The 27,786-nt window shown below is 49.2% G+C and overlaps 5 protein-coding genes and 1 non-coding gene across 6 annotated transcripts; 3 read left to right on the top strand and 3 right to left on the bottom strand.

Moving 5' to 3' along the window:
- Positions 1–1,094: 1,094 nt before the first annotated feature.
- BDP81DRAFT_442527 (5'/3'-nucleotidase sure) lies at positions 1,095–2,905 on the top strand. Its single transcript, XM_060591680.1, has 2 exons — positions 1,095–1,689; positions 1,761–2,905. The coding sequence occupies exons 1-2, from the start codon at positions 1,509–1,511 to the stop codon at positions 2,483–2,485; spliced, it is 906 nt and encodes a 301-aa protein (XP_060437944.1). The 5' UTR covers positions 1,095–1,508; the 3' UTR covers positions 2,486–2,905.
- Positions 2,906–14,974: 12,069 nt separating this feature from the next.
- On the top strand, positions 14,975–16,972 carry BDP81DRAFT_510595 (uncharacterized protein; the record flags this gene model as incomplete). Its single annotated transcript, XM_060595747.1, has 5 exons — positions 14,975–14,989; positions 15,052–15,336; positions 15,401–15,723; positions 15,875–16,449; positions 16,509–16,972. The coding sequence occupies 5 exons, from the start codon at positions 14,975–14,977 to the stop codon at positions 16,970–16,972; spliced, it is 1,662 nt and encodes a 553-aa protein (XP_060437943.1).
- A 444-nt stretch (positions 16,973–17,416) lies between these two features.
- BDP81DRAFT_400728 (uncharacterized protein) lies at positions 17,417–17,923 on the bottom strand (the record flags this gene model as incomplete). The annotated part of the gene is made up of 2 exons (XM_060588729.1): positions 17,417–17,824; positions 17,882–17,923. 2 exons carry the CDS (start codon positions 17,921–17,923, stop codon positions 17,417–17,419), a joined length of 450 nt encoding a protein of 149 aa, XP_060437942.1.
- Positions 17,924–21,794: 3,871 nt separating this feature from the next.
- Positions 21,795–22,911, top strand: BDP81DRAFT_387170 (uncharacterized protein; the record flags this gene model as incomplete). The annotated part of the gene is made up of 1 exon (XM_060587024.1): positions 21,795–22,911. Exon 1 carries the CDS (start codon positions 21,799–21,801, stop codon positions 22,909–22,911), a length of 1,113 nt encoding a protein of 370 aa, XP_060437941.1. The 5' UTR covers positions 21,795–21,798.
- A 566-nt stretch (positions 22,912–23,477) lies between these two features.
- Positions 23,478–24,428, bottom strand: BDP81DRAFT_400726 (Caleosin related protein-domain-containing protein; the record flags this gene model as incomplete). The annotated part of the gene is made up of 4 exons (XM_060588728.1): positions 23,478–23,596; positions 23,655–24,018; positions 24,069–24,190; positions 24,245–24,428. The coding sequence occupies 4 exons, from the start codon at positions 24,426–24,428 to the stop codon at positions 23,478–23,480; spliced, it is 789 nt and encodes a 262-aa protein (XP_060437940.1).
- Positions 24,429–27,222: 2,794 nt separating this feature from the next.
- BDP81DRAFT_t371 lies at positions 27,223–27,317 on the bottom strand. Its single transcript has one exon. It is a non-coding gene; the product is annotated as a tRNA-Ile (tRNA).
- Positions 27,318–27,786: the final 469 nt, after the last annotated feature.

The raw sequence follows: 27,786 nt of genomic DNA, 5'->3' as shown, positions 1-27,786 counted from the left end.
AACATGTATCGTAGTGCATAGCAATTCAGCATAGACTTCCAGCAGAAGGTCATTCATACATCAATCACGTTCCTGTGCGCCCTTTCGAAATGTAACGGCCCTCAATGATCCTCAGTATTGTCGCAAATATCCAGCTGTTCCGAAGCCCGCACTTCGCCCTTCCGCACATTCTTCTGATCCTGTACCAGACCTTGGAGTTCGCGAACCCAGGCCCACCGCACCTCTACACGCAAGCGCCTGGCTTTGGCTGAACATCTCTCCGGTGGTATACCACTTTGACGTCACTCGGAGGAAGATGAGACGAGACAAGGTGTGGCTTTGCTGTGGCTTCGCCGCGATCGACCAGCTGACAAGCACCGGCCTGTTGTAGAGCTGAGAGCTGGCTATTTGGGGCTGCCGCAGTTTCGAAATGGTGTCCATCTTTAGTTGCGACTGTGCTCTGGTACTACTCTCCCGAAGTAACCAAGGTCCCAAAAGAGAGGTTCTTGGTTCATGATGCATTACCAAAAGTCGAAAAAATAGAACCATATCGAAGACTTAGGACATATCACCTCGGAAGTATTAGTCGATGTTCGACTGACCGTTGAACGGAATTATCTCGACGCCACCATCAAATATCCATTTTACGCACAAAGTTCACGACCACATCTGGTAACATATAGACTTTCTGCCCCTGGACACCCAGTACTCCGTCCTGAAGTCATCAGCAACCGATGTGCCCCAATGGCGGAGGTTATTCGACTGCACCTTGACGTGACGAGCATGTACCCCTGCACCACGATGCAAGCTTCTCAGGGAGAAGAGTGGCCAACGGACCCTTGTCCTAGTCTTCCCGTTTAGCGTCGCATTCTGTATCGGCACTGCCTCCCTTTTGCGGCACCGGTCGCCGGCACAATGTCAAGAATCAACGGCCAAGAGGCCCACGTGTTCGAGCTTAAGCAGTTCGACAGGTCTCCTGGCTTTCTGGATGGTCGAATGGGCCTACAACAAGGAGGGGCGATTGACGAGCTGCAGCTCTACTGGGGCGATGGTAAACAAGCTTCGGTTGTCTCGGTTGGCCCTTTGCCTCTTTAGGGCAGGTTTCACTGATTCAGGGGCATCGGCGCATCTGACAGCCATTGGTGTGCGGGGGTTAGGGTGATATTGCGGTCGATGATCATTTCGCCGCCTGCGGCTCCCGTCGGCCAGCTTCACATCGCAACCGGGGTAGACGGAGAGCTGAAGCCTGAAAGGCCTCCCTCCCCCTCTTCGTCTGCGATCCAGTGGCACGTGTCAGACGTGGTTCGCACAAGACGTTCCTGAGCGGCCCAGGGGTAAGCCTTGGGGTATTGATTTGCTTCTTTACTTAAGGTTGACGATTGCCACACACATCGCGAGAACCACCGTCCCTTCATCCCGCACCCTCAAGACTCCCGCCGCAAGCCGCCCGCTCTCCCATCCACTCCGCACCTCCGTCTCACCCCCGGACTCGGACCACGTGCCACAGCGTGCACCCATCTCATATCACCATGCGCGCTGACACCACCTTTGCGTTCCTTGCACAGGCTCTCGCCGTCCAGAGCGTGCGGATCGTCCAGTCCAATGACGATGGGTGGGCAGAGCTCTATGTTCGCTCCTTCAACGATGCGCTGAGAGCCTCGGGTCATGACGTCCTACTCTCGGCACCTGCTGAGAATAAGTCCGGCTCCAGTATGTAAAGCTAATCTCATTCCAAGGTTCATTCAAGAAGGATACATCCACTAACACTAGATCCATCACAGGTTCCTTCGACGTTGAGCCGAGCCCGCGCACTAGCGCTTGCCAATACAACAGCTGCGCAGCCAACAGCGGACCAGTCGGCTTCAATGAGACCCGCAAGGACCTCCGCTGGGTCAACTCATACCCAGTAACCTCCATGCGTTACGGTATCGAGCAGTTTGCTCCAGAGCAATTCAATGGCGCCGCCGTAGAACTCGCCGTCTCTGGCCCAAACGTTGGCTCCAATCTCTGGCTCCAGGTTCCTTTCTCAGGCACTGTCGGTACCGCCGTCTACGCCTCGGGAACAAAGGGTATCCCCTCCATCGCCTTCTCCGGCTCCTCGAATGGCACTCTCGCGTGGAACACGCTTCCTGTGCCTACGCGCAGCGCAGTCTACGCCGAGCTCGCGACCCGGCTGGTAGACGAGATTGTGAGCGGGGGCGCTCCGTACTTACCGGAGAAGACATGGTTGAATGTCAATTTCCCGGAAGTTAGCGACACGGAGTGTAATGACCCGGATCAGTTCAAGTGGGTCCTGAGCCGGATCAACCCGGGTCTGCTGTCCGGTCCGGACGTGAGCACGTGCGGTGACGACGCGAGGTTGCCCGAGGAGAACACGGTCGTCGGCACGGCGGGATGCTATATTTCAGTCAGCGTTGGTGATTCAAATGATAAGACGACGGCGTCCAAGGAGAAGCAACAGCCTGTGCTGGATCGGTTGTCAGGATTCTTGTCTTGCTTGCCTTGAAGCGGTAGAGAAGGCGGGTTTCTTAACGAGATAGTTGTGTCATTGTATGGCGGGTTATAAATGACGCAGGGATGATTTAGTCATGCGAGGGCTTCGAGCTGTGAGCCGTTGTTGAAAGGGTCGACTTGATTCTCGCGGAGAAGTTTCGAGTAGACTCGGTCACGTTTGCGTGAAAGTGCATGGATGAACTGGTGCAGGGCTGGTCGCCGCATCCCATATAAAAAGGTTCCTACTGGATGAGACGGAGGCTCTATCCCACACACCGACAATGGCGAGGGCGAGACCAACCGCGAAGTTACAGAGTGAGGTACCTCTATTGCTGTGAACGTAATTGCTACTGTATGTAACCAATCATGATAGCAATACTAGACATATGCACTTAGTTCAACCGCACAATCTACGGCTCATCATTATTTCCCATTTTCATAGTATTTTCGGCGGAATACTGCGTGAGACCCGCCCAAAATGGTATAACAAGGTATAGAAATGGGTTGAATATTATTAAGAACCTAGTACTCGCTGGCCTTAAGAGTCCTCACCGCAATCGCCCTCTGGTATGAGCTACTTACTCTTCAACGTGTGGACTCTGGCGCTCCGACTGGGTTTCCTCCTGGATTCATGTCCTGGTTCCCTTGTTCTGTATATATAGCTACGCCATGACGGGACCAATCGTTTAGGCCGTAATACCATATCTCCCCTCCAAGAGGCATGTCCCTATGCCGAGGACCAATAGGACAAATCGCGGGTATAAGTAGGGAAACTCCAGCAGAGGTACGGGGTAACCAGTCCAATACGTGCTGCCTACGGTCGGGACGCCCTATATAGTGTGGGAGGCATAATTACACTATCGACGCAGCGTGCGGGAATTGAACCTACAACCCCTTAACGCAGGGTCATTATATAGCTACGCTATGACAGGACCAACTGTTTAGGCCGTAACACCTTATTAAATAGTTTACTTACGTCGTCCTATAATGCCCTGTTAAGTTATGGATTTTTAATAGGGATACCCTCGACCTAGCTACTCTGGTAAGAGGAGGTCTTAATATAGACGGGATATAAGCCTATCCGGGCCCGAAAGTCCTAACTTAATATAAACCATATTATAAACGAAGTCTCTTAAATTATTTTTTTTTATATAAAAGTACTAACTTAGTCGTACTTGCGAAAAAAGCGCGTCCGGAGCTGTGGTTGTTGTTTAACGAAGTTTGAAGCCTAGCGCTTCCCAACTGGGGGCGCGTCGCGGTCGGCGAGTAATCGATTAGCTATTTCTTCTATACTACTGATCCGGGGAGGAAACGATCGGGAATCCAGGTCGAGGATATACTCAACTAGCTTCTCGTCTTCAAGCTCCGTTAATTTGCGTGAGTTAGGTATAGCATCTTGTCGTGTAGGTGTGCCTTTTAATCGGGTGCCTAGGGTCCTAGGGAGGACTGAATAGATTCTTGCTGCGGCTCGAATGCTGAGTTTAGGGTTTTTTTGGATAGCCTCGACTGCTAAGTTCAATTGGGCCTCTTTGCTTTGTGACGACATGATTATTTGTGGCGTGATACGCATTAGAAGTGAGGAGGAAGGATGAACGCGGTTGGGTGGGCAGCTCGCTTGTCTGGGCAGCTCGCTTATCAAGTACGTTATCTATCCGCCGTATAGGAGGCTTATAAGAGGATTACTCCCTAGTGCCGCCGTAGGTACCGGGGGAATAATAGTATTCGAATATAAAAATAGCTAATATTCTAAGAGGTTTTTAAAAGATATATTTTTAAGGATTAGTCTTAAGATATAATTTAATTCTCCTAAGGGCCTTAGAATTTAGTAATCTTAACTAGATATTATATAAAACCTTTAAAGAAATATACTATTTTATATTAGTGCTCCGGTATTATAATAGCCCGGGGTATATTAACAGGCCACCACTATAAATAATACTAATTTAACCAAGGCCGGGCCTAGGATAAGTTATTTAAAGCTAGTGTTATTATTTAGGGACTATTTTATAATAAGGTCAAGTATTTAAAGATTTTCTTATATAACCGCCTGCTTTCCTTTTGATAGCCCCGCCTCTAATACGTTACTATATTTAATATCCGGGTAATATAAGACCATCGGGCTAGTTTACTTAACTACTAGTGGTTTTTTAGGCGGACCTAGTTATGGCGGTATACAATTACCCGGAGGTATGGTCGGGTACTCGCTTTATATTAAGGCTGTTAATAATGGCCGTAATAGTGGCTTGAATAACCTTTTTATAAAGGCGGGGATATCTCGGGCTTATCGTATAGTACGCTAGCTGGCTTTAATCTCAATGTATAGGGCGGAGCGATTGATATCCTAATAGCTTGGGTATGCCTCTAAAATCTCGGGTCTTTTATTATTATAAAAAGGGCGGTATTCTTTATCCTAGTCCGCATAGTAGAATATTATAAAGTTATTAATATATAACTACTTAACTAGCGGGCGGAATAATATAAAGTCGGGACATACCTAGAATTATAAACTAAGCTGTTACGAGCAGGACAAGGCAATCAACTGTGGCACAAAGCAAAAGCTTCGATAATGATGACTCCGCATCATTTTCCCTTGTTCTGCATTATATAGCTACGCGCCCACAGTGACAAGTTGCGGCGGGCGTAACATAAGCCTCTAGTACGCTTTAACGTTACTAGGTTTAAAAAGTATTAAGTAGGCTAGTATAGAGGTTATATTTTTAATATTTCTATATATTTACAGCGGACTAGCTTAGAATTAAAGATTTTTTAAATTAAGGTAGGGTCATATTATTATTTAATGGGAATTGATATACCGGCGTCGCAAATTGATACACCGGCGTCGACCTTACACCGGCGTCGCTGTTCGACCTTTTGATTGGCTCAAAAAAACAATACCTCCCCATAAAGGCGGTGAGGGTGACTGCACTAACATGGCTATTCCTGCCCTCTTCTCTAACCTAAGTGTTACGGCCAGCTAGTCGTAGGGGTAGTTTGCAGAAGTTGAGGCTGCGGAACTGGTAACAGTAATCGTAGTCGTGGAATAGTTTCAAGGAAACTATGTCTGTCAATCGTAAGGGTAGGTAAGGCTTCGGTGATCAATCGTAGTCTTGTCAAGGTAGTAGCTGAAAGCGGATGTTAATCCTGATACGAAGTTAATTGCTGAAGAGCTATGGAAAGTCTGTCCTAGAGCCCAGCTCGAGTCCATCCTTATATACAAGTCCGATCCTAACTGAACAGTGCTGTACAGTCCACTTTGTCTGGATATGTTGGATATGCCGAATATCCAACATATCCTTGACTCGGTTGGATATGTCGCATATCCAACATATCCTTATCCCTTATCATATCTCTTATCATCACGTGACTTGTACCATAGTTCTTCCGTTCCTGGGGTTTCCCCAATGTTCCGTCCCGTCCTGCATATATGATGCGCCGTAGCCGCTAGGCGTCAGCGGGGCACGCCCTGGTCTTCATGTTGGGTCGTAACACTAAGCTCGGATTTGAGATTTCTAAAAGTACGTATTACAGCCTACTTATACCCCAGGTTTGTAAATCTCAAATAGGGACTATATAACCCCTCGAAAGGCCTATTACCTAACTACCTTTTACGACGTGGTTGCAAAGATTCATCGTCACTACAGACCATTTCCCACTGACTCCGTTTCCTCCTAACACTAGGCTGCATCGGCCGTCCACTTGCATGATTCCCTGTTGTCCTCCCCTTACCAAGAACACTAGACTGGCTCCTTGTTTGTCGCTGGGATGAGCTTGATATCTGGCTTTGACTTGGCTGACTTGTCTCTTGTGTAAGCCCAGCTAGCGTCGACTTATTCTTGCTCCCAGGTGGGCGGCCTCGCTTCTTACTACTTGCGCCTTGGCTGCTGTAGGTAGTGCGGGCTTGTCTGGCTGACTGGCCCTCTGCAGGTAAGGCTAGTTGTGATGGGACAGGCTGCACTGTGTTCTTTGGCCTGCCGCGGAGGGATGCAGCAATCTTAGGGTCAAGGATCCGGCGGTATGGATCTGAGGAAGACGTCTCTCGAAGACGCCACCGAGGGTGTACCTCCCATTTACTGAAAGTAGCTGAATTTAACTTTTGGGAGTAGATCTTATGGCAGCATGGGATACTTAGCTCAATTGAAACAGTGCAGTCTGGACCACAGTCTCCAAGGGGGGCTGGGAATGGCCTCGTGCCAGACGGCATTGCCTTCTTTGCCAGCCGGTATTGCTTCCCAATTAATGTAAGACACTTCGAGGAAAGCATCGTTCGAAGTTCGCCTAGGTACTCAAAGCGAGTACCTATATACTCCCGGCTTGTAAGTACTTCATCCTTAGCATAAGCTTGCCTGAAGCGTATCTCCTGGTCACCAATCATGTCCTACATAACATCAACAAGTCGATATAGGTGACTAAGATCATTTAAGAGATAACTCTTAATGTTGTTATTACTTGACTTAGTGCCAGAGGTGACGCGAACACCAAAGTTCTGGTATTTTCGGATAGAGCAGCGGGCCCACTGTGCTCTTAAAGGTAGGTATGTTATGTGGAGGTACTGGAGGATTGGGCGTTGGTCGTTAAACTCTTTACAGAGCTTGGTCCAGGCTCTCTCAAAAGCGTGCTCAGTCTCAGCAAAAACAACAAGCTTCCACATCATAAGGACCCCACGATACGTATGAGGGGGGGCTTATCAATAGATGTGTTGATATAGGCCTCATCCTCATCACTTAGCGTGGCCATTGCTTGTATTGGTAGCTGATATCCCTCGTCATCAGACCCACTGCTGTTACTGCTACAGCTGCGGTCCTTAACCCACTTCTGCTTAGCCCTGAGCATAACGTTAGAATTGATGTGGTGGATGCAGAGTTGTTGCTGCACGTCTGGGAACTGCTCATTCAGTGCAGCCTTCATCTGCTTGTCGTAGTCTGTAATAATAACAGTGGGGTAACGGACTGAGTGTTGGTCCATGAGTTGGCGGATCCCTGCTGAGAGAAACTGGAAACCCTCTAGTCTCTCGTTGTCGATAAGGCCAAACGCAGCGTTATAAATAAATCCAAGGCAGGTCTGCCCAGTAGCTTGGAAGAGAGGGAGCTTAAAGCGATTGGTGTTGTAGGTGTTGTCAAAGCTAATCACCTCAGGGAATCGCTTCCACATTTGGAGACAGTAGGGAAAGGTCCAGACAAGGCCAATAAGGCGGTTTGGCTCGGCGTCTGCCCATTTCACCACGTATAGGATGTCTTGCTCATCAAACAGCTTGATTAATGCTGCAATTGGCAAATATTCCGCTAGTTTCTCTCGATTTATACGAGCCCTAGCGTTATAGATATCTCGCTGGGTGAATGAGGACTCTGGGAACTACTCCTGGACAACAGCACGCACATCGCGAGCCCGAATCCTAACTCGTCGGCTTGTAGTTTTAATAGCATCCTAAAGTAGCTAGGTAAGCCTGCGATGTAAAGGGTATGTAGTAGCTTTAAGGCTAGGGCCATGATTATGCTGACTATACTGGGGGTCTAGGTGATAACGTAAGAGCCACTGGCCCTCCTCTTGAGCCTCGGCAATAACTTGCCATTTATAACCGTATTTACGAGACTTGCGCTATCGAATACCAGCACCTTATGTAGGCCCAGGCTCGCTAAACCGATCATACTGGAAGGTATATCGAATGATTCGGCCTCGAGCTTTATACCTATTCCGCTTTATAATGCCAAATCCATTAGCTCTTGTAAAGGTATTAACTCGGTCGAAGAGGGCATTATAGGTTTGCTCTGGATCGCCAGGAATCGGTGGGTTTGGGATTTCGGTTATAGGAGGAGAGGAGGATCGGTTGCTTAGAGTGTGGTAGGAGGCTGCAGTTTGGAAAGATGCTTCGCTTTGAGGGGAGGATTGCCGTGGGGGTGAATAGGGTGGTGGGTTGACTTAGGGACCCTATGTTTCTTGCTATTGATGGACATACTCTTGTTGTCGGAGGAGTGCCGTTGTTAGCTGTTGATTAGTCCTAATAACCTGTAGAACAAGCTAAAGAGCACTATTGAACTGCTCTGTTGTAGGATGGGAAGGTTACTGGGACTGTTCGTTAGGAGGAGAGGGGCTATGCTCTGGAGAAAGTCGTGGGAGAGTAGTCCGCTGGGTTTTTATTATTCCTTTAGGCAAATAATGAGTAAGATATAGCGTAGGCTCTATATTAGGATAATCGTATGTAAGAGGTCGCGTGTCTTATAGTATGTTGGCTGGGAGCTTGGTGATAAGGTCGCGCTGCCCTTGAGGATCACTAACTCTATAGAATTGGCTAACGTTAGGGCGGCTGCTTTCTAAGAAGGGAGATGATGGTGGTTAGCTAGATAATGGTGGGAGGTCGTACTTAAATAATAGTCGCTCTCGTATAGGGGGAGGTTTATTAGTAGTGGTATTGCTTTGAGATTGGCCTTGTGGAACATCTCTAACTCCAGTTAGAGAAGCCATTGTAAGCAAATAGCATAAGTCAGACTTAGAGGCTTGATGATGTAATCTTAGAGGAAAGGGAGCAAAGGAACAAAAAGGGTTGAGATACTTTGTGGGTATCTGGCAGAATTTGATTGCACTAACAATATTTTTTTGAGCCAATCAAAAGGTCGAACAGCGACGCCGGTGTAAGGTCGACGCCGGTGTATCAATTTGCGACGCCGGTATATCAATTCCCTATTTAATATAGTCTCTTTAATAAAGACGTCTTTAATAGAGAGGGTAGGACTATGGCCGAGCCTGGTTATTATATAGCTTAGGTAGTTTAGTCGATTAAGTGAAACGATTAAAGAGTAATACGGAAAAGTAAAGCAAAAAGAAGATAGGTATAGTTAAACGTGTAGTGTCCTTGTTATCCCCCTTAGGAAAGGGACACGGTCTAAGCGTTTAAGTACACGGTCGCGTCTGGCACGTGACCGTGCTCAAGAAAGTAAACTAAGGGAAATGTTATAGTTCCCCTAGCCGGAATCTGTCACGGTAGCAGACAGGTTGTTTGGCAGGTGGATGCTGGGCAGGCGGATCAGACAATCTATTGCTACGGGCAGGCTCTATCCTAAGCAGGTACAGGCTCTGTTGACAAGACGTAGCTCAAGGAGCTACGTTTCTGGACATGCGCGACAGAATACAGGATGCAGAGTTTTATCCAGCCTCAGGCTTACGTAACCCGGCCACCGGATTACTCAACACCAACCTCAAGGTTGGGGGCTAGGACAGCGGGTCTGTGACAGAATCGGGAGGATAATATTATAGAGTAGGCTAAAGGCTACGATCTCTCGTTTATTAGGGAGGTTAGGGCCCTGTTACGGCCAGCTAGTCGTAGGGGTAGTTTGCAGAAGTTGAGGCTGCGGAACTGGTAACAGTAATCGTAGTCGGGGATAGCTTCAGGGAAGCTATGTCTGTCAATCGTAAGGGTAGGTAAGGCTTCGGTGATCAATCGTAGTCTTGTCAAGGTAGTAGCTGAAAGCGGATGTTAATCCTGATACGAAGTTAATTGCTGAAGAGCTATGGAAAGTCTGTCCTAGAGCCCAGCTCGAGTCCATCCTTATATACAAGTCCGATCCTAACTGAACAGTGCTGTACAGTCCACTTTGTCTGGATATGTTGGATATGCCGAATATCCAACATATCCTTGACTCGGTTGGATATGTCGAATATCCAACATATCCTTGACTCGGTTGGATATGTCGCATATCCAACATATCCTTGACTCGGTTGGATATGTCGCATATCCAACATATCCTTGACTCGGTTGGATATGTCGCATATCCAACATATCCTTATCCCTTATCATATCTCTTATCATCACGTGACTTGTACCATAGTTCTTCCGTTCCTGGGGTTTCCCCAATGTTCCGTCCCGTCCTGCATATATGATGCGCCGTAGCCGCTAGGCGTCAGCGGGGCACGCCCTGGTCTTCATGTTGGGTCGTAACAGGCCCCTACCTATACTTATAAGTATACCCTTGACCTAATTTTCTTAAATATTCCCTTTATTAAGGCTTACATTAGCTTATACCTATCCCATCGAGTGCCAATTGGCAACAGGTACATTATGCCCAGTTTTGACCCACTTTTGCCCCCTCACCGCGGGAATACATGACGGTACGTCATCAACCCCTATATTTTCCCAGCTGCGTCCACCACCACAACTAACATTTCTACAGATGGGCAACTGTCGCGATGTCCTCAAGCGACTCTGATGCGTCTGATTCGTCAGCGCTTTCACATATCACCGTCGCAGTACTTCCCGAAGACCTTGATAGCGCCTGTACAGCTCAATGTAGGCCCGAGAGGTGTGATAACGCAACTGTACGCCCACACGAATCGCCTCCGCTAGAAAGGGGCACACCGGGCCAATTCAACCCCCTCGACGTGCCCTACCGCGCCGCAACAGTACGGGGTCTATCTACTACCCCTTTAGAGCTTTTTCAGCAGTATGTGCCTTTGAGGCTGGTTGAATCGTGGGTACAGTGGACCAATGAAGCCGCAGTACGAGGCCCTGTTCAACAACACTCTCGAAGCAGCAACTGGAGGCCAACCTCTGTAGACGAGGTCTACCTGTTCCTAGGTATTCTTTTCTATATGGGAATACACGTCGAGAGCAAGATATCGCAATATTGGTCAACCTCTCAAAATAGCGAAGACCCCATTCATCTGTTTACTCGCTTTATATCACGCAACCGCTTCCAGATTTTATTACGCCGCCTATGTATCTTCGATACTGCCAACTTTAGCCAGCCAGACTCTCCGCCTACGAAGAAACGGCGCCGCAGCGAAGCCCAGACTCGTGAGGACCTCATGCCTAAAGTGTACAGGCAAGTCAACCAGTGGTCTAGCCACATACAAGAAGTAGGGGATTCTTTCTACATACCTGGTAGTAACCTCACGGTTGATGAGGCAATGGTTCGATTTACAGGTCGTTCAATTGAGAAAACAACAATACCTGGAAAGCCTACACCAGTTGGCTATAAAGTATGGGTTTTGGCGCAGTCTGGTTACTTTATACGTTGGTTGTGGCATGTTCACGGCAAGGGACCCTACGGGCTCGTTCCACAGCAGCGCTCACAGCGTCACCAAAAGAAGAGGGATGAAACTAGCCTTACGCCAACCCAACGCGTAGTTACCACACTACTAACGCTACTGCCAGTTGCTGAATACCACGTTTTTCTTGATAATCTGTTTGCCTCTGTCAAGCTCTTCAGGGCGTTGCGGTTGAACTCAATAGGGGCTACGGGAACCTGCCGGAAGGATGGGGGAATCGATCGATTACTTGTCGATGAAAAAGAAGATGAAGGGAGGTATATCCCATGGGGGGAAATCCACTGTATCCCTACGAAAGATGGTCAGGTACGTGAAAGAATAGGCCGTAATCATAGTATCTAACATATCCCTAGATCAATCAACTGAGCTGGAAGGACAACGCTCTCGTCCTTTTCCTAACAACCGTCTTTCGTGGTACTGAAGAGATCATACGAAGCCGACGCCGACCGAATAAATCCTCTGCGGCAGCTCGTGCTGCCCGGGAAGTTTTTGGCACCGAAGCCAGGAAGAACCTACCGATCCCACTTTGTATCGACGAATATAACCATAATATGAATGGCGTAGATACAGGGGATCAAATGAGGTCTTATAACCAGTATGGGCGACCAGTTCGTCGCGGTGGGTGGCAATCCCTTGCGTGGAACTTTCTTCTAGAAGTAGTTCTTGTAAATAGTTTCCTTTTACAACGCTGGGGAGAGCCAGGGTGGGCACGAGTCAACTCTCAATATGAATGGCGGCGGTCCCTTTCTGCCCAGCTAATTCAACACTTTGGGCCATTAAGTAATGGAAGGAAATACAGCCGGCCCCAACGAGCGACAGATAAAAGGAATAGTTCTATTCCGTCGGAACAGCATGTAAGGGACAGGCGGAAAAATCCCTCGGCTTGTGTAGCTTGTACTCAACAGAAAAGAGCACTAGGCGAGACTACAGGAAACTCACGATCCCACAGAAAAAAGACGAGGTCAGGGTGCCTGCAGTGTGGAGTAGCGCTTTGTAACTCGGATGATTGCTGGTACCTCTTTCATAGTCAGAGTATATAGACAACAGAAGTATCCATAATCTAGGCTTTTTGGTTGGCTAGAAGAAGTCTTGGCTGTCTCCTGAGTGGTCAGTTCCCCTCAAGGGCATGTACCTGTTGCCAATTGGCACTCGATGGGATACGTAGGGCCTGACTACTAAGCTATTTGTTACGACCCAACATGAGACCAGGGCGTGCTCCGCTGACGCCTAGCGGCTACGGCGCATCATATATGCAGGACGGGACGGAACATTGGGGAAACCCCAGGAACGGAAGAACTATGGTACAGGTCACGCGATGATAAGAGATATGATAAGGGATAAGGATATGTTGAATATGCGACATATCCAACCGAGTCAAGGATATGTTGGATATTCGACATATCCAACCGAGTCAAGGATATGTTGGATATTCGGCATATCCAACATATCCAGACAAAGTGGACTGTTCAGCACTGTTCAGTTAGGATCGGACTTGTATATAAGGATGGACTCGAGCTGGGCTCTAGGACAGACTTTCCATAGCTTCTTCAGCAATTAACTTCGTATCAGGATTAACATCCGCTTTCAGCTACTACCTTGACAAGACTACGACTGATCACCGAAGCCTTACCCACCCTTACGATTGACAGACATAGTTTCCTTGAAACTATTCCACGACTACGATTACTGTTACCAGTTCCGCAGCCTCAACTTCTGCAAACTACCCCTACGACTAGCTGGCCGTAACACCACGACGCTAATCTAAACATTAATAAAAACAAAAAGTAATATCCCGATATACTAGATTAAAGCTTAATACTACCCTTATCTATCCCCTTAAAGTAGCTTTACTACGGCCTATCCTCTATTACTTCCTAATAGCCCGAATAGGCTATAGAGACTTTGAATAATACTATTAACGATTTAACTATATAAATATATAGCTTTCCTACTCTTATAAAGAGGTAAAACAGATAGACTATTTAATTTACTACCGAAAGACCTTAATAAAGAGGTAATAGTGGCCTATCCTCTACCCTTCTAGTCCGCTCGAACTTATAAGACCTATAGGATCTTTAGAACGATACTTTAAGGGATTAATTACTAACCTATAAAGCTTCTAGGCCTTCCTCCGTATAATAAACTTCCTTTAGAAGATCTACCTACGGTATTAAAGGCTAGGCTATAACCTAGCCCTATACTAACGAACTATTGTTGTTGTTGTTGTTCTATTTAACGCCATGGCGGCAAGGGCGCAGCCGCCCTTGCGGCAGACCTCCCGGAGGGTATGTGGCGTGAAGGGTCGTAGGCTCTAGCTATATACTATATAGTACACGCCGTATCCTGACGTCCTCCAAATCTTGCTCGTGAGCTACTATGTGTTCTATCCATCCCTAGTTCCCACTGGTGCCCTAGTTCCGTTATAACCATCTGGTTTCTTAATAGAGGTAGTTTGTCGTTTGGAGGATAGGTTATGACCTATCTCCTAGTACCGCGGGCAGATCTTCTGGAAGAAGTCTGTCACGCAGAGGAAGGCCTGGAAGCCTTCAGAGTCAGTGATTAGCCCCTTGAAGTAGCGATCGAGGGACCCTATAGGTCCTACGGGCTCCTGGCGGCTGTAGGGGTAGAGGGTGGGCCACTGTTGCCTCCTCAGTAGGGTCTTTCGGCAGTAGACTAGATGGTCTGCCTCCTTAACCCATCCACAGGAGCAGGTGAGTAGTGCTTCTGTGTGGTTAAAGCGTTGGTGATATTGTTTAAAGTCCCCGTGGCCTGACCGTGCCGCGAGGAGGTGATGAAGGGCAGCCCTAGGGAGGCCAAGTTCAGGAGGGCAAGCAAGGGTAGCCTTGAGCCCTAGTTGGGTATAGCGGGGAGTTGCCTCTTGTTTCCACCATCGTCTATATTGGCGTCTTGGCCGCTCTTTAGCAAGCCACTTGATACCTGATAGAGTAGCTAGTTGGCCCCTAAGGACTGGTAGAGTTGTTCCCTCCTTAGCTAGGCTGTCTGCTTCTTCGTTTCCTTTAATTCCTTGGTGCCCAGGAGACCAATGGGTTTGTATATCGTGTATCCTAGCTACCTCCTGGATCTCAAGGAAGGCCGCTTGTGAGGAGTCTGGGACCTTACCGCGAATCCCCTGAATAACGCTGGTATTGTCGATGCAGATGTGTATAGGCTGGCCTTGGGAGGTCTGAAGGGCCCGTCGGAGCCCAGCCCTCGCCCCCTCCGCCTCACCATCAAACACTTCTGCTAAGCCGAGACGGCCGCAGCCCTGGGCTATACGTTTATTGTTGCGGTAGATAACAAAGCCGAACCCTGTAGCCCCGTCAGGAGCTTTGGAGCCGTCTGAGTATACGACTGTATGCTGACCTGGCACAGTCTTGAGCCAGGCCTGGAAGATCCTAGTCCGATAAACGTGACATCGATCGAAGATTTGCTGTTTTAACACAGCTTGTTTTTGAAAAAGTTTACGATGAGTTCAAAGATTGTATGTCAAGTTTTGCTGCAAAGTTGCTTATTTCAAAGTGTTTATTACTGATGACTCCGCAGGCAACTGAGCAAGATGTCCCGGTTCTGGTTGTGGGCGCTGGCCCTGCTGGGTTGCTTCTAGCACTGCAACTGGCAAAGAATGGTATTCGGAGCTTACTAGCTGAACGAAACCTAGATTCAACCAAATGGCCAAAGATGGATATCACCAATTGTGGAAGCATGGAGCTACTGAGGAGACTCGGGATTGCTGATGACCTGCGGGCTCAAGGTGTCCCACAGCACTACTCTTTCGATGTCCTGTTCAGCACGGGTCTCTCAGAAAACGGGGAGCTCATTGACAAATGGGTATGCCATTATCTTTCCGGGAATATTTCCTGGCCAATAATGTCGTGTGCTGACGAGATGGTAGGATCTTCCTTCGCCAGACGAATGGCGACAACGGATGCACACTTGCAATGATGGAACCATGCCCAGAGAGCCATATCAGCGCTGCAGCCAGGCCATCTTTGAAGCGTGGCTAAAGCGTCGCTTACAGTCTGAAGAGCTAATTGAGGATCACTTCGGCCTCAAATTCGAAAGCTGTGTGGAAACCCCCGACGGTGTAAAGTCGGAACTCGTCGTCGTCGTCACTGGAGAGCGACACCTAGTGTCCAGCCAGTATCTGGTCGGCTGTGATGGCGCTGGCAGTAGCGTCCGTCGACAACTCGACATCAAGATGATTGGTGGTCCTGTGTGAGTTAGCATGATTTTCAAATTGCTGGCAACTGTGAGTCTCTGACGAGGAATTTCTCAGCCCTTCTGCGATGTATCTCATCCACTTCAAATCACGAGATCTTACGGCATTGCATAAGCAAGGTCAATTCTGGCACATCTTTTTCACCAGCGGCAGCGTCATAATATCGCAAGACGAAATCAACACTTGGACCATCCATATTCCTATATCTCTTGACACGGATTGGAAATCTCTTGACCCAACAGAGTCTATATACCGAGGTCTGGGCGGTTCTTTGGCCCCTTATGCTATCAAGATCGACGAAATCCTCGTGTGCAGCTTGTGGCGCCCAAATATTGCCATCGCAGAGCGTTTTGCGTCGGAAAGTTTCAAAGTGTTCTTAGCTGGAGACGCAGCTCATCAAAATATTCCTACTGGGGGATACGGCATGAATACAGCTGTCGGCGACATCTTTGATTTAGGCTGGAAGCTATCAGCTGTTCTCAATGGCTGGGGAGGCCAAGAACTGTTGCGCTCCTACGAAGTTGAACGCAAACCGGTTGCCATCCGCAACATTGAACGTTCTGGTCAACATTTTCAGGTTCACCAGACATACGTCAAGTGGGTGACCGATGAAGGGGCAGATATCCTCTCCAAGATGGAAGAGCGTAAAAGTCTGTTTGATCGCATTAAAACACATACCGAGGCCCACCAAGGCGAGAATAAGGACCACGGGATCGAAATGGGTTATTGGTATAACGGATCACCCGTCATTCTCCAGAATGAAGCTGGAGAAGTGGAACAGGAACCTTCGTGCCATCTTCTTGGCCCGGTGGTCGTGCTCCTCGTGTCTACCTCAAGGACGGGGACACCAGTATTTTCCACCTGTTTGGGGCAGAGTTCTCGATCATTGACTTCACAAGAGCTTGGACTTGGAGTCAAGAGTTTGGAGCCGCAGCTGCTGAGCTCGAAATTCCGCTTACGAAGGTTCACTTGCCAGAAGAGGCCCAGGCAAGAAAAGTCTGGGGTATAGACGCCGTCCTTATCCGTCCTGATGATCACATAGCTTGGAGGTCGCCACTTGACGGGAAGGGAACAGATGTGAGAGAAGTGCTAGAGGTTGCATCAGGCCAACGCCCACAGACACGGACAAAGGAAACCAACCCATCTTCTTCTGCATTAGAGGGCGTCAAGCAGCATGGATTTACATCAACCTTGGGCAATGTCGTAGACGATAGAGTAGATCTTCTCGCCCCATTTCAGCGCTAGAATGTCTTGAGACTCCCAGGATCTGTAGCACCTCATTCCATTCTTTGGTCTACCTCATTATCATCATGAAATCGCACGGGACAATCGCACCTTGCCCTTTGCAGACACAGCAGGAGCTCCTCCGGGTATCACTTCATCAAGAAAATGCCTTTCCCAAACCACAATGGTTTTCTCTTTCCTTTCTCCATGCATCGCTACTTCATGCATTCCCAACATGGTACCCAAGCAACGCTATTTCCCTTGCACAATGGGTGTTGTCATTACCGTAAACAATGAAGCAGAATTCGCTAAGCCCCAGTCACCATGTAACACTCGTGGAACCCACAAATGGGAAATGCATGAGCAGACTGCTTCCAATATTGCGTGAATATGTGCCGTCAGTGAGTCTGTCTACTGTCCATTTTATTTTCAGTGCCTGATGTCAAAAATGAATTTACTAACAACTCACTTGCGACCCGACGACCTGAACGACACAGTGACCTCAGAACCATCCTTCAATTGACTGACGTCACGCGTCAGATCGTCAACCTGCTTCATTGTGGTGTCCAACTTCTGCACAGTCTCGATAATGGTTTGATGATGGAGATCAAGACGGTGACAAGAGTTGCCCAGAGTGGTGCCCATCGGTGTGCTCTCCTGAAGACCCTTGTAGTGTGCCTCCATCGCGCGGAACGCCTGGGTCTCAGAAAGCAGAAAGTTGAGCTTTTGATTGATTTCGGCCATGGAGTCATCAATTCCGCTGCGCCACTTGCGAAACTCCTCTACTTCAGGGTTGGTACCAGGAGATGCCGGCGTCTTGGAGGAGGTATCTGCCGGTCGGACATCGGGCCATTTGACAGCGCTCGTCTGTACCTAGGGAGAGTTGTTGTCAGCATCATGCAGCTCAGAAATACAGGGCTTGTTAAATACCAGGGGAGGGATAGGACGAGCTCCTGGGAAGTGTCCCGGCATCTTCGGCCAGTCTCCAACTGTAGTCTCACGCTGTCGCTTGTTGTTAGGAGGTTGGCGGTCCATCTCTCTAGATGCCATCAGAAAAGATTTCGGGCCTGCCGATAAATAATTTTCGTCGCGTATGATGTTTTGTGGTGTACAAGAGTCGTGCAGAGTGAAGAAGACCTGCGCGTTGCGCGGTTGACAGTGAGCTGGCAGGGGCTTTTTGCTATATCGCGAGTGCTATGTCGCGAGAAAGGCTCAGGGTGCTCTTGATGGTGAGAATGGGAAGAACTGAGTAGGATGAGATTGCGGAAGGTAAAGATCACCCCTTGTAGGAGACGAGGGTGGTTGTGTTGGTGACCAAGGCTGCCTTCACCTCCCACCTCGCCAGTCAGAGGTTTTACACGTAGGTACGGCACGAATTCATGTGATATCTACATGATGCGCGTGACTATCGAGCCCTGAGACCTCCTTACCCAATCACTTCACCTTCATCCATTGTTTATCTGGTGATCGTATTCGAAATATGCAAAGGTGAAGTTGATGGTGGAGTGAAGCCTCACAGAGTCCCACAATTACCCCTTTTGGACAAAGACGGCGAAACGAAGTTCAGATAAACAAACGGCAACTTCCTTTGCTGCCTACGGAGACAGGCGGGCCTTAAACGTAAAGAAAATTTCCGGTTTAGCCGCTGGGTGTTCACTTTACTTCGGCCATTTCCACTAACTTCGATTCGAGACCTTCCACTTGATCACGACGGGGTCTGATGAATGTGTCACAACCCGCCATCCGAGTTTGACCTCTTGTTGCAACAAGCGGACAAAATGGTCCTTTATACCATCCAGGCTGGAACTATCATGCCTTAGTAGGTCTTCTTCACCTGTAAGAAATGGTAAGTTCTTCTGGTGATGCCTATCGAAACAATCACGGGGGAAACGTTCCTGACGGTACGAGCGAAACATAGAGACGCCCGCTACAACATATCATTGACGTGTATATAACATTTGAAGCCAAGTTTCCCTCGCGAAGTGGCAGATAAATTTTATCGTATCCAACAAAAAGGGAGTAAGCGAAGCATACCTGAGTCAAGCTGAACTACCACAACCTGGCTGGCCTCGACTGACGCTTGTCAAGTCGTCCGAATCGGGATGTCTGCTCATGCACAGACAAACTTGACTTTGCAAGCAAAAGCTTACTAGCCCAACGGTCAATGCCGTTGAATCCTCTCCACTTTCCGATTCATCAGAGATTCGAACTCTCGAGAAGTCCAACTTGAGAGCTGATTGGAGGTCTTGGACACCGTTTTGCCAGCTTGTTTCTCGGGAGGCCATCGCCGAGAATCCAAATCGTGATAGCCTTAACCAATAATCTTAAAATTCAAAAGTTCTAGTCGAATCTTCTTTTGAGCTTGATTCTAATCCTTAAAATGCGCCCCTGAAGGATAATTACTTTCTTCAGCTTCGAACACCCTGAGCGAGGGGGTTTAATGTTACATTCCGTTTACCCGCTTGCAGAACAGAATGATCGCAACATGACTAGGCCATCGCCGTCCCATAAACTTCCGCATGGCCAACGATGATCCCTGTGAAGATGAATCATTCATAGAGCACTATCAGTAGAGCTGCCAAGACAGGAGCCGGGTGGGCGGATACGACACCCTTCTTGAAGTGCCTTTGGTCTCAACAAAAGGTATGTTCAACCTCGTCTACGAGGACCAGCACACGCACCATCTGTTGAATGTTTGTGGCTCTTCATCCCCGCCAAGGCTGTCTACCCGCCTTGGCTGTGCTCTTGGCGTGTGGTGATTTGAGCTGCAGATATCTCACGAACACTACCGCAGAAGAGCCTCACCACACCAAGCATTGCGAATGGGGGCTTGTCACTACTTGGCAACGCTTGGCGCTTGGTTCTTGGCTTTCCATAAATAATCCTCCAAGCGCAAGTTCGCAGCAGATTTGCAAACGCCTGCACACAGCCACTCAAAGTTGTTCGTGCCACCAGGCCCCATGACTGATCTGTCCTGTGTGACTTGTTCTGAGTCTCGGAACCTCTCGCTGCAAATACGACTTCATGATCTCTCGTAGAATTTTGCCTTCGCTGATCGCCCGGAGCCGAGATGACAGAGTTGCCCCTGTGTTTAGACTGGCTTATTCTTTCGGCGCCGGCTAGCCATTTCCCTTACCTTGGATTGGGCTGGCTGCCACCTTGAGGCTCGCGGATGCAGCCGACAGCGATTGAGAAGGCATGAAGGGAAAAACATCAGACACAAAGGCTGCTTTCCTTGCCCAATCTCCCAGCCTGAAAGTTGGCTCAACGCCCGCTTGTTCTTGAATCGGGGAGGAAAACTGTAGTTCAAAGCACAAACCCGAGTTCGTGCCGTGCGTAGCCCGCGCGCGCGCTGGTTGGTGTTGGCCGACCTGGACTATGCGCAGCAAGGATCCGTATGGAGGGGAAGCTACTGAAAATGTCCGAACACCAAAACAAAATCCCACTTGTAGCCGCAAAGCTTTGACTTGCTGGAAGGTGACATGTTCACAGCTGGAAACAAACTAGGTTGCCCTTGGTTAGGGCGGCTGGGCCTTCTCAGGTGGGAATGGTGGTGAGCTTGCTGATATGGCAATGGGGACTTATTTACTGCTCTTCGACAGCGAGAAAGGCACAACAGTAAAGTCAAAGTTGCGGTATCTCCGGATAAGGAGGGCGGAAATTTGAGATGACGCGCAGCTTCAGGGCTGCCCAACCTTCGGCTCTCACCCGTTACTTGTCTCGGCGGTGAGAGTCAAAATTGCGCCAGTTTGTAACTCCTATGAAGCTCCCATGATGGAGATCAATCATTAATCAAGGTGGATTCAAGTCTAGTGGATCCGATGATCTGGGAAAACAACGTCGTATTATTACATGTATTCTAATGACTCTTCACCAGGGGGCCTCGGGAGCGAGGCGACGGCCGAAAGGTTAAACGGCGTAGTGCCGGCAACGGGTCCGCGGGTGTGCGCCGGCGGTCTACTGGTCAGTGAACAGCTAAAATGCAACCAGAATGAACTGTTACCGTTCACGCCATGCTAGAAGTGTAAACCAGGCCAGTGTGGTCGTAGCCCTCGGGGACCTCGTTGCAAGTGCTCTTCGGCCCTACTGCGTTCATCCTGGCGTGACTTCACGGACCAGGCCTTGGAAGAAGGCAGTGAAAGTTGGAAGTGAGAGAGCGTGTGCATCCCAAAGGCAAGATGAGAAAGAGAAGGGTGACTCCAAGGTTTGTTTCACCCCCGGACAGAGTTCGCCGCTCGCGGCCAATCCCCGCTCGCGGCCATCCCCCATCAATGACTGTCCTAAACTTCTGGACGACAGCTTATCAACCGGACTCAAGGCAATGCGTGTCTCAGGAAGACCGCTGTAAATTCGGCTGACCCAAAGGTGAAAGGCAAGTACAGCCCGTCGTGAATGTACGCGGGGACGTACGTCGTCTGAAATGTTGTGCCCCGTGCATGCCGAGAGCGACATCGAGATCAGTGTCTGAAGCCCTCTAGCTCAGCAGTCACCAGCAAGTCGGAACTTAGCACCCCCTTGCATTCGAGGCGTACGAAGGACAGAAGCTTTAGATGTATCCCCGTATGTCGTCTCTTCCCCCCAATACGCACGCACTGAAACGACGTGGGCTAACCATCAATGCTCAGACCGCCAGAGGGGTTGGGCTCTGCAAGGCACGGTCGAAGCTAGAAGATGGTGAGGGATCATGACGTCCCGGGAGAAGGAAAACGAGGCGTAAATAAGAGTCATCGTGCTCCCGTTCTTCTGCTCTGTTGTTCGTCCCGAGCGTGACTCTGTTATTCAAGGGCGTGCCAAGCAACCATGGGATAAGGGACCCTGATCACGATCACTACACTCAACAACTCAACATGAACACCTTCAACCCTCGTCGGGTCTCGTACCTCAGGCCGCCTACCACGGTCATTGAGGTGCGCGAGTCTTGGGCGTCGCCACACCCTTCGCTCAGCTCCTGGATCGGATACCCCCCTTCGGAAAGATCGGCCGATGAGAGGTTCGCATCTGCTGTCTGGAAACGCACTTTCAACCATGTCGACTACGCAGCGTACAAGGCAGCCTGCGATGCCGAGAGGGAAGCCAAGCCGGAACGAGATCCTGATGTCTTCTCCACAACCTCGAGCGGAACACGGAAAGGCTTCTCAAGACTGGGTGCCATGCTTACCATTTACCCATACCGTGATATGGGATGGCTTGTTACCATGGTTTTCATCGGGGCCGGAATCTGCCTCGCTCTAAACGGCATCTTCAGTCTCATTCATCTGCTCGGCCCTAAACTCGACTTCTCTGGCCGCGACAAAGGTGTTCAGGTCACTGTTACCCTAGGCAGCTCTCTGCTTGCTCTCAGTGCTTTCATGGGCCTGCTCGCTGCATTCAACGTCGACAGAGGCACGCTTGACCCCAAGAAAGACGCCCCCGATGCCTACAAGCCAGCGCTTCTCGGCAGCGAAGAATGGGTCTGGTGGCCCAGCTGGTACGAATTCCGCAACATCTTCTGGCCAAGCTCAGCTTTCCGCGCCGGTATCCTTCAACTCCTCGCTGGGTCTTTCTTCACCATCGCCTCAATAGCTGTCCTCCCCGGCGTCCTCGACCTCACACACCCGGACGCCTCCATCATCTTCGTCTCTGCACCTCAACTTATTGGCGGCAGCCTCTTCGTGCTTGCCGGCCTTCTCATAATTTTGTTGTCCCAGGACAAGTGGTATGTCCCAAAGCTGCTGGACGCCAGTTGGCAAAACGGATTCTGGAATTTGGTCGGCGCAAGTGGATTTATGGCTATCGGCGTTGTGACCTTACTCGCAAAGACTGCGACTATGGCAATTACCTCACTGTTTCTTATGAGCGGACTAGGGTTCTTGATTGCCAGTCTAATCCAGTGGTACATCATTATGGAGTTCTACCCGGTCGATCCTTATGTAAAGGATCCGAACCAGGCGGCAGAGATCCCTTCGCAATCAATCTATTAACGACACTTTTATGAATTAGGAACAGGGGTTAACGGGGTTGGGGCTTATACCAGAAGTAAACAGAGTTTAGATACCGACTCAGATTATAATTGATGATTTAATGACTTATAACACACGGCCTCCAGTCCCTCTTACGCAATGTGACGCGGACGAGAAAACCCCAAGGGTGCAACATTCAGCCTACGTCCGAGGGCACCGCGTCAGCTGAGTAACCATGGCCCGCCGTGGGTCATGTTTATTAGTTCCTCTCAAATTTTAAAGTGGCACAGCTGGTTATCGTTCAACATTGAGAAAAATAGGGGATCGCTTGATGAGATCGCATACCAGATTTCCTGGCTGTCCCACACAAGTCATGAGACGGCCATTCTATGTCCGATCTTATGATCAGCCCACGGCTAATCCTTCTACTCAAAAACCGGTCTTCGAGCCGTCTGACCTTTTCATCAGGCCTTTACAGAATCGCGCCATGACCATCTCCGCTCTCAGCCATGCCTGCCCCTGAGACCAAGTCGTTGCAAACTGCGAGATACTTACTTCAATATCATCATAACACACTGTACTTCTCCCTACTTCTGAGCTCTGCGATCAGCAATGGTATAGAAGAGGCTGCCGTCGTAGATGCCACGGATATCCTCCTTAGTCATCCTCCCGTCTGCTGGCCACAGCATAAGATATGTGGCGAACCCTGCTCGTTGGTTAGTACCGGCCAAATGTCTTCGCAAAAGTGCCAGTAGAGGACTCACACTCAAAGAATGCACCGCCCCATCCAATCGGATCAGCCACAAGCCTTTGCCCCTTCAACATTGCGAACACGTCCCAGATGGTCATGTAGTCTCTTCCCTCGGCATACTTGGAGAACATGTCCTCGAACTTTTGAGGGTTGAATCGCCCCTCGGTGTCATACGTGTTGGTGTCACTACCGTGCTTGTCCTTGTGCACTCTGTCGAGAAAGATGCGAAAGAGAGGGTCCGGCAAATATCCGCTCACGGTCGGATAGGAAAAGTTGCCGTGGATGATGAAGACGGACAGAACTGAGAGTATAATGCCGAACCCCAAAGCGTAAAATCCCCAAAATGTGTCAGTGGGATAGATAACACCATCTTTGTCCTAAAATTCTCGGTTAGTTTCGCTTTATGGCCGGAATACGGAGAGCTTACGCTATCGAAGAACTCGCAGTGCTGCTGCAACACAGTTTGATGACGGTGTCTCCGCGCCCAGCCATGTTCCGTCGTACCATTGGGCTTCTCGTAGGTAGCAGCGATGTTCGCCCTAGGGGTACCTGCCAATCATGAGTGGCCTGCTCTGGTAAGACGTGACTAGATCGTGATCATACCAGTATGTGCCAGCTTCTGATCTTTCTCAGGTTGCAAGAAGGGTTTGCGCTGTTGCGTGATCGGAACCTCCGGAATCGACCAAACGACAGGTTCTCCCAGCTTTTCAGCCGGTTTCTGAGCCGGTTTCTGCGGCTTCTGCGGCTTCTCCATCTTCGTGTAGTTATGATCCTCGAGGGTGGCCATGGTCACGATGCTTGGATGTGTGGTGTATGAGTGAGAGAAACGTGAGCCAGTCAGGACTTGCGTATTAGAAAACGCCTGGTTCGTGGTGGCATATATCATGCTATCTTGAGCTTCGTGAGCTAAGACATTTCCGAACATGCGCTGTTCATCGTGACGTCACTGAGCCCGTTCAAATACCTCAGACCATCGCGGTGTTCAGGCCATAATCCGTCGTGTCTCCCCTGTGTCGCTTCTGCATGTGATAATCGGCCTGTTGCTGACGGATTTGGTCGACAGTTACTCAAATGAGCTCGAGTATTGCTCATGATAGGTCGCTTCGAGCCTCATTCCTGCATGGATGAACCACTTCGGGCCGAACACGTCCATGACGGTTTGGTTGGAGAAATGAGACAACACAATTGTAGATGTAAGTACCTTAACATTGTCCTGGTGACAGGATGTCCCCCACCAGTCACATAATAAGACATCATGCCTCTTGCACCTGGTTGGTGTACTAACTCGAACCTGGAAGACATTGAGTGTACGGCGAGCCAACGTCCGCCAATGCCCTGGTCAATTCCTGAGAGATCACATGCGTGCACTCATTGGTGACTAGATATACCGTAAGAAAATCCCCTAAGATCCCAGCAGTCAGGAAAAGGAAAGACTTTCAAAGCGCTTGAGGTGGAAAGTCACATGTACGCAGTACCCAATGATAACGATGGCTGAGTGAGTGATGAGGGTGAACCTACCAACATCGTGATTAAGCACTGGTCACTGCAACCAACTCCTGATCTAGCAAACAAAGTTCGTCATTGGTTCTTTATTTCTACAAATTTTCAAAAGTAAGTAAGGCAAAACAGCCTCAGATCGCATTTGGAATTCGGATGTTGACATGGTCAGCGCTCATATCTGCCCAATTCTCATGGCCATCCCCCGGGCCACAGTTCTTAAAACCCACCACTTGAAATCCTGTGCAATAATTCCATATGTTGCGGCCTATTGGTAGTTCAGCAAGGGAGACTAAAGTCACTGTTGCTAATCGGCACGATAATTCAAAGAAGTGCTTGTAAATGAAGCCATCGACTTGAAGGTAACTGTAGTTGTCGATTTTGGCATTCATATGTGGAAGGATGGCTTCATATATCCTCTGGAATTGAGAGAAAGTAATGTAGTGGCGAAGAAGAAACTATTTCCAAGTCAGATCGTACATCGAGAGACAGAGGATGTGAAAGTCTAAAGCTGGCTATCACATCAGCCAACGATGGAATTTTCACATAGAAATTGGCTCTCGGCTGAGTATTAGGATCCGTCGCATCGTCAACATACCGGTAGTTGTCATACTCAAACGACTACCACGTCCGCATTTAGCTGCGATGCGATCACAACTCAGCATGATAGTAAGTTCTTCGGTGACCGAAAAGTCGCACGGGGGCAAACGGAAGTTTACGACTGAGTGTTTATATCCAGGACCTATCGTCTCTTTTCTCTAAGCCACGGCCATCATGCTGTTCGTGCAAGTTCGTGCAACGGCCAGAGCAGACCCCATGATGATCTTTGCGAGACGAACGGGTCGCGAGGGGGTTGCCCGCCTTTATTCGCGAAACCCGTCAGCATGAACCATTATGCCCAGGCGTGTTGGTGGGAATTCGGGCCAAGGCCCGTCTTTATGGGACGATGAGGTCATCATCCACATCAGCTCTCTCACGGCTGCCGCCGGTGTGGTCCCCGAAGACACCAGCAACCTGCCGTACCTCTTTTGGGGTCCTGATCGTTGGCTTTCGCGCAGTTAGTGAACGCTTGGACAGTGCTCAGGCTCGAACCACTCAGCGGCAACGGCTTACCCGTCATGAACAAAAGACATCCGTTTGTCATCCTGGTGAAACAAGACTCGCGCAGACATACGTCCCCGAGCTGAAAATAAACAAACGGCGTCCTGCCGACTGCCAGTTTGTCTTGTCTGCCCTCGCCGACCAACTGAAGATACACTTTCGTCTCTTGGCGGCATAGCACAAACACCACAGCTGTATCGACCAAGTGATCGCGAAAAAGTCCATCTCACACGTCAGTGCGGCCCAATGACACTGAGGCGTTCGGCATGCACGACCGTTGAGCCTTGATCTCACACTGATTCGACAGGTTCTTCCGGGGCACAATGTCTGGCCGTCTTGAGCGCGAGGCGGCCTATTTGTCGAAACTTCACTGGTTGTCAAGTTCATCCCAACTCATCGCTTGCGAGCTTGCGAGGGTGTTTGGGGCTAGCTATTATCCCGTGGCGAGGTCATCTTCGGAAGGACCGTGAAGCATAAAGGCCATTGCTTCCACAATAAGAATACGATATTGGTTCGGGACATGTCTGAATGATCGATTCAGACGGTTGAAATTAAGAAGACACTCTGTGAGAATGATATTGATCAGACATCACACGCGCTGGCATCGAACTTGACGAAGATTCACAGTGTTCTTTCGCGATCTAGAAGATCTAACGGCTTTCGACTTGCAACGTGGAAAAAGACCTGCAAACAGTTGACGACCATCAGACGACGACCTTGCATCTCGCATGGAACTTGATACTTTCGTTTCGGCGACTGAGTCGTCGTAACGCGTCAAATTGCCTACGGCTCAGATCAGACAGACCATCTTCTGAAATCGTGAGCAACCCACGCATTGGAGAGGTCTGTCAACGTTTTTTGACAATTCGTATGCCCTGAAAGTGAGACGGTGCCACTTCGGCTCTATCCGCTTGACCACTTCGATGGCTCCCGAGCAAAAAGAGAGGTTCAATGGCATCATTACGTGAAGTAGCAAAAGGATATGATCAGTGGGAGGCTTGAACTCCCGGCCTTGGCATTACTTAACATTTCAGGTGAAATATTAGTACCACGCTCTAACCAACTGAGCTAACCGACCATTTGGTTGTTGTTGATGTGATTGCAGAGTTTTCTTCTTATGGAGCTTGGTGGTGGAGTCGTGAGTGAGTCATTTCAAGAATCGTCTTGATAACGCGGTGGGGGGGGGGGCGTTCAGTGTCTTGCGCAGACTGCCAAGACAGTCCGGGAACATCTCGGGTTTAATAACGTTCGTATCGAGTTGTTACCTGTAGAAGCAGTGCTAAGTTAGAAAAGAGCAGCCTGCTGGTCTCAAGACGTATGGCGACTTTGTCTTTTGAAATTCGTCAACGGTAGCTTTCTGTGAGTGCTGGGGGTTGATCGACTGGCCACTTATCATCGGGCGAATGACATCCGAGTGAACGATCATCGTAATCCTAGGTCGATGGATAACCTGTGTCGACACGCTGCTTTTCGGCATTGCCTTGCGTAAGCAGAAGCCTCAGTCCAAGAGAAGAGTCTAGTAAGGGATCAAGGTACTTAGTCTGTAA

The sequence above is a fragment of the Colletotrichum phormii genome (assembly GCF_030913505.1).
Source record: "Colletotrichum phormii strain CBS 102054 chromosome Unknown BDP81scaffold_41, whole genome shotgun sequence".
NCBI lineage: Eukaryota > Fungi > Ascomycota > Sordariomycetes > Glomerellales > Glomerellaceae > Colletotrichum > Colletotrichum phormii.
This window is presented reverse-complemented; position numbering and strand designations above follow the sequence as displayed.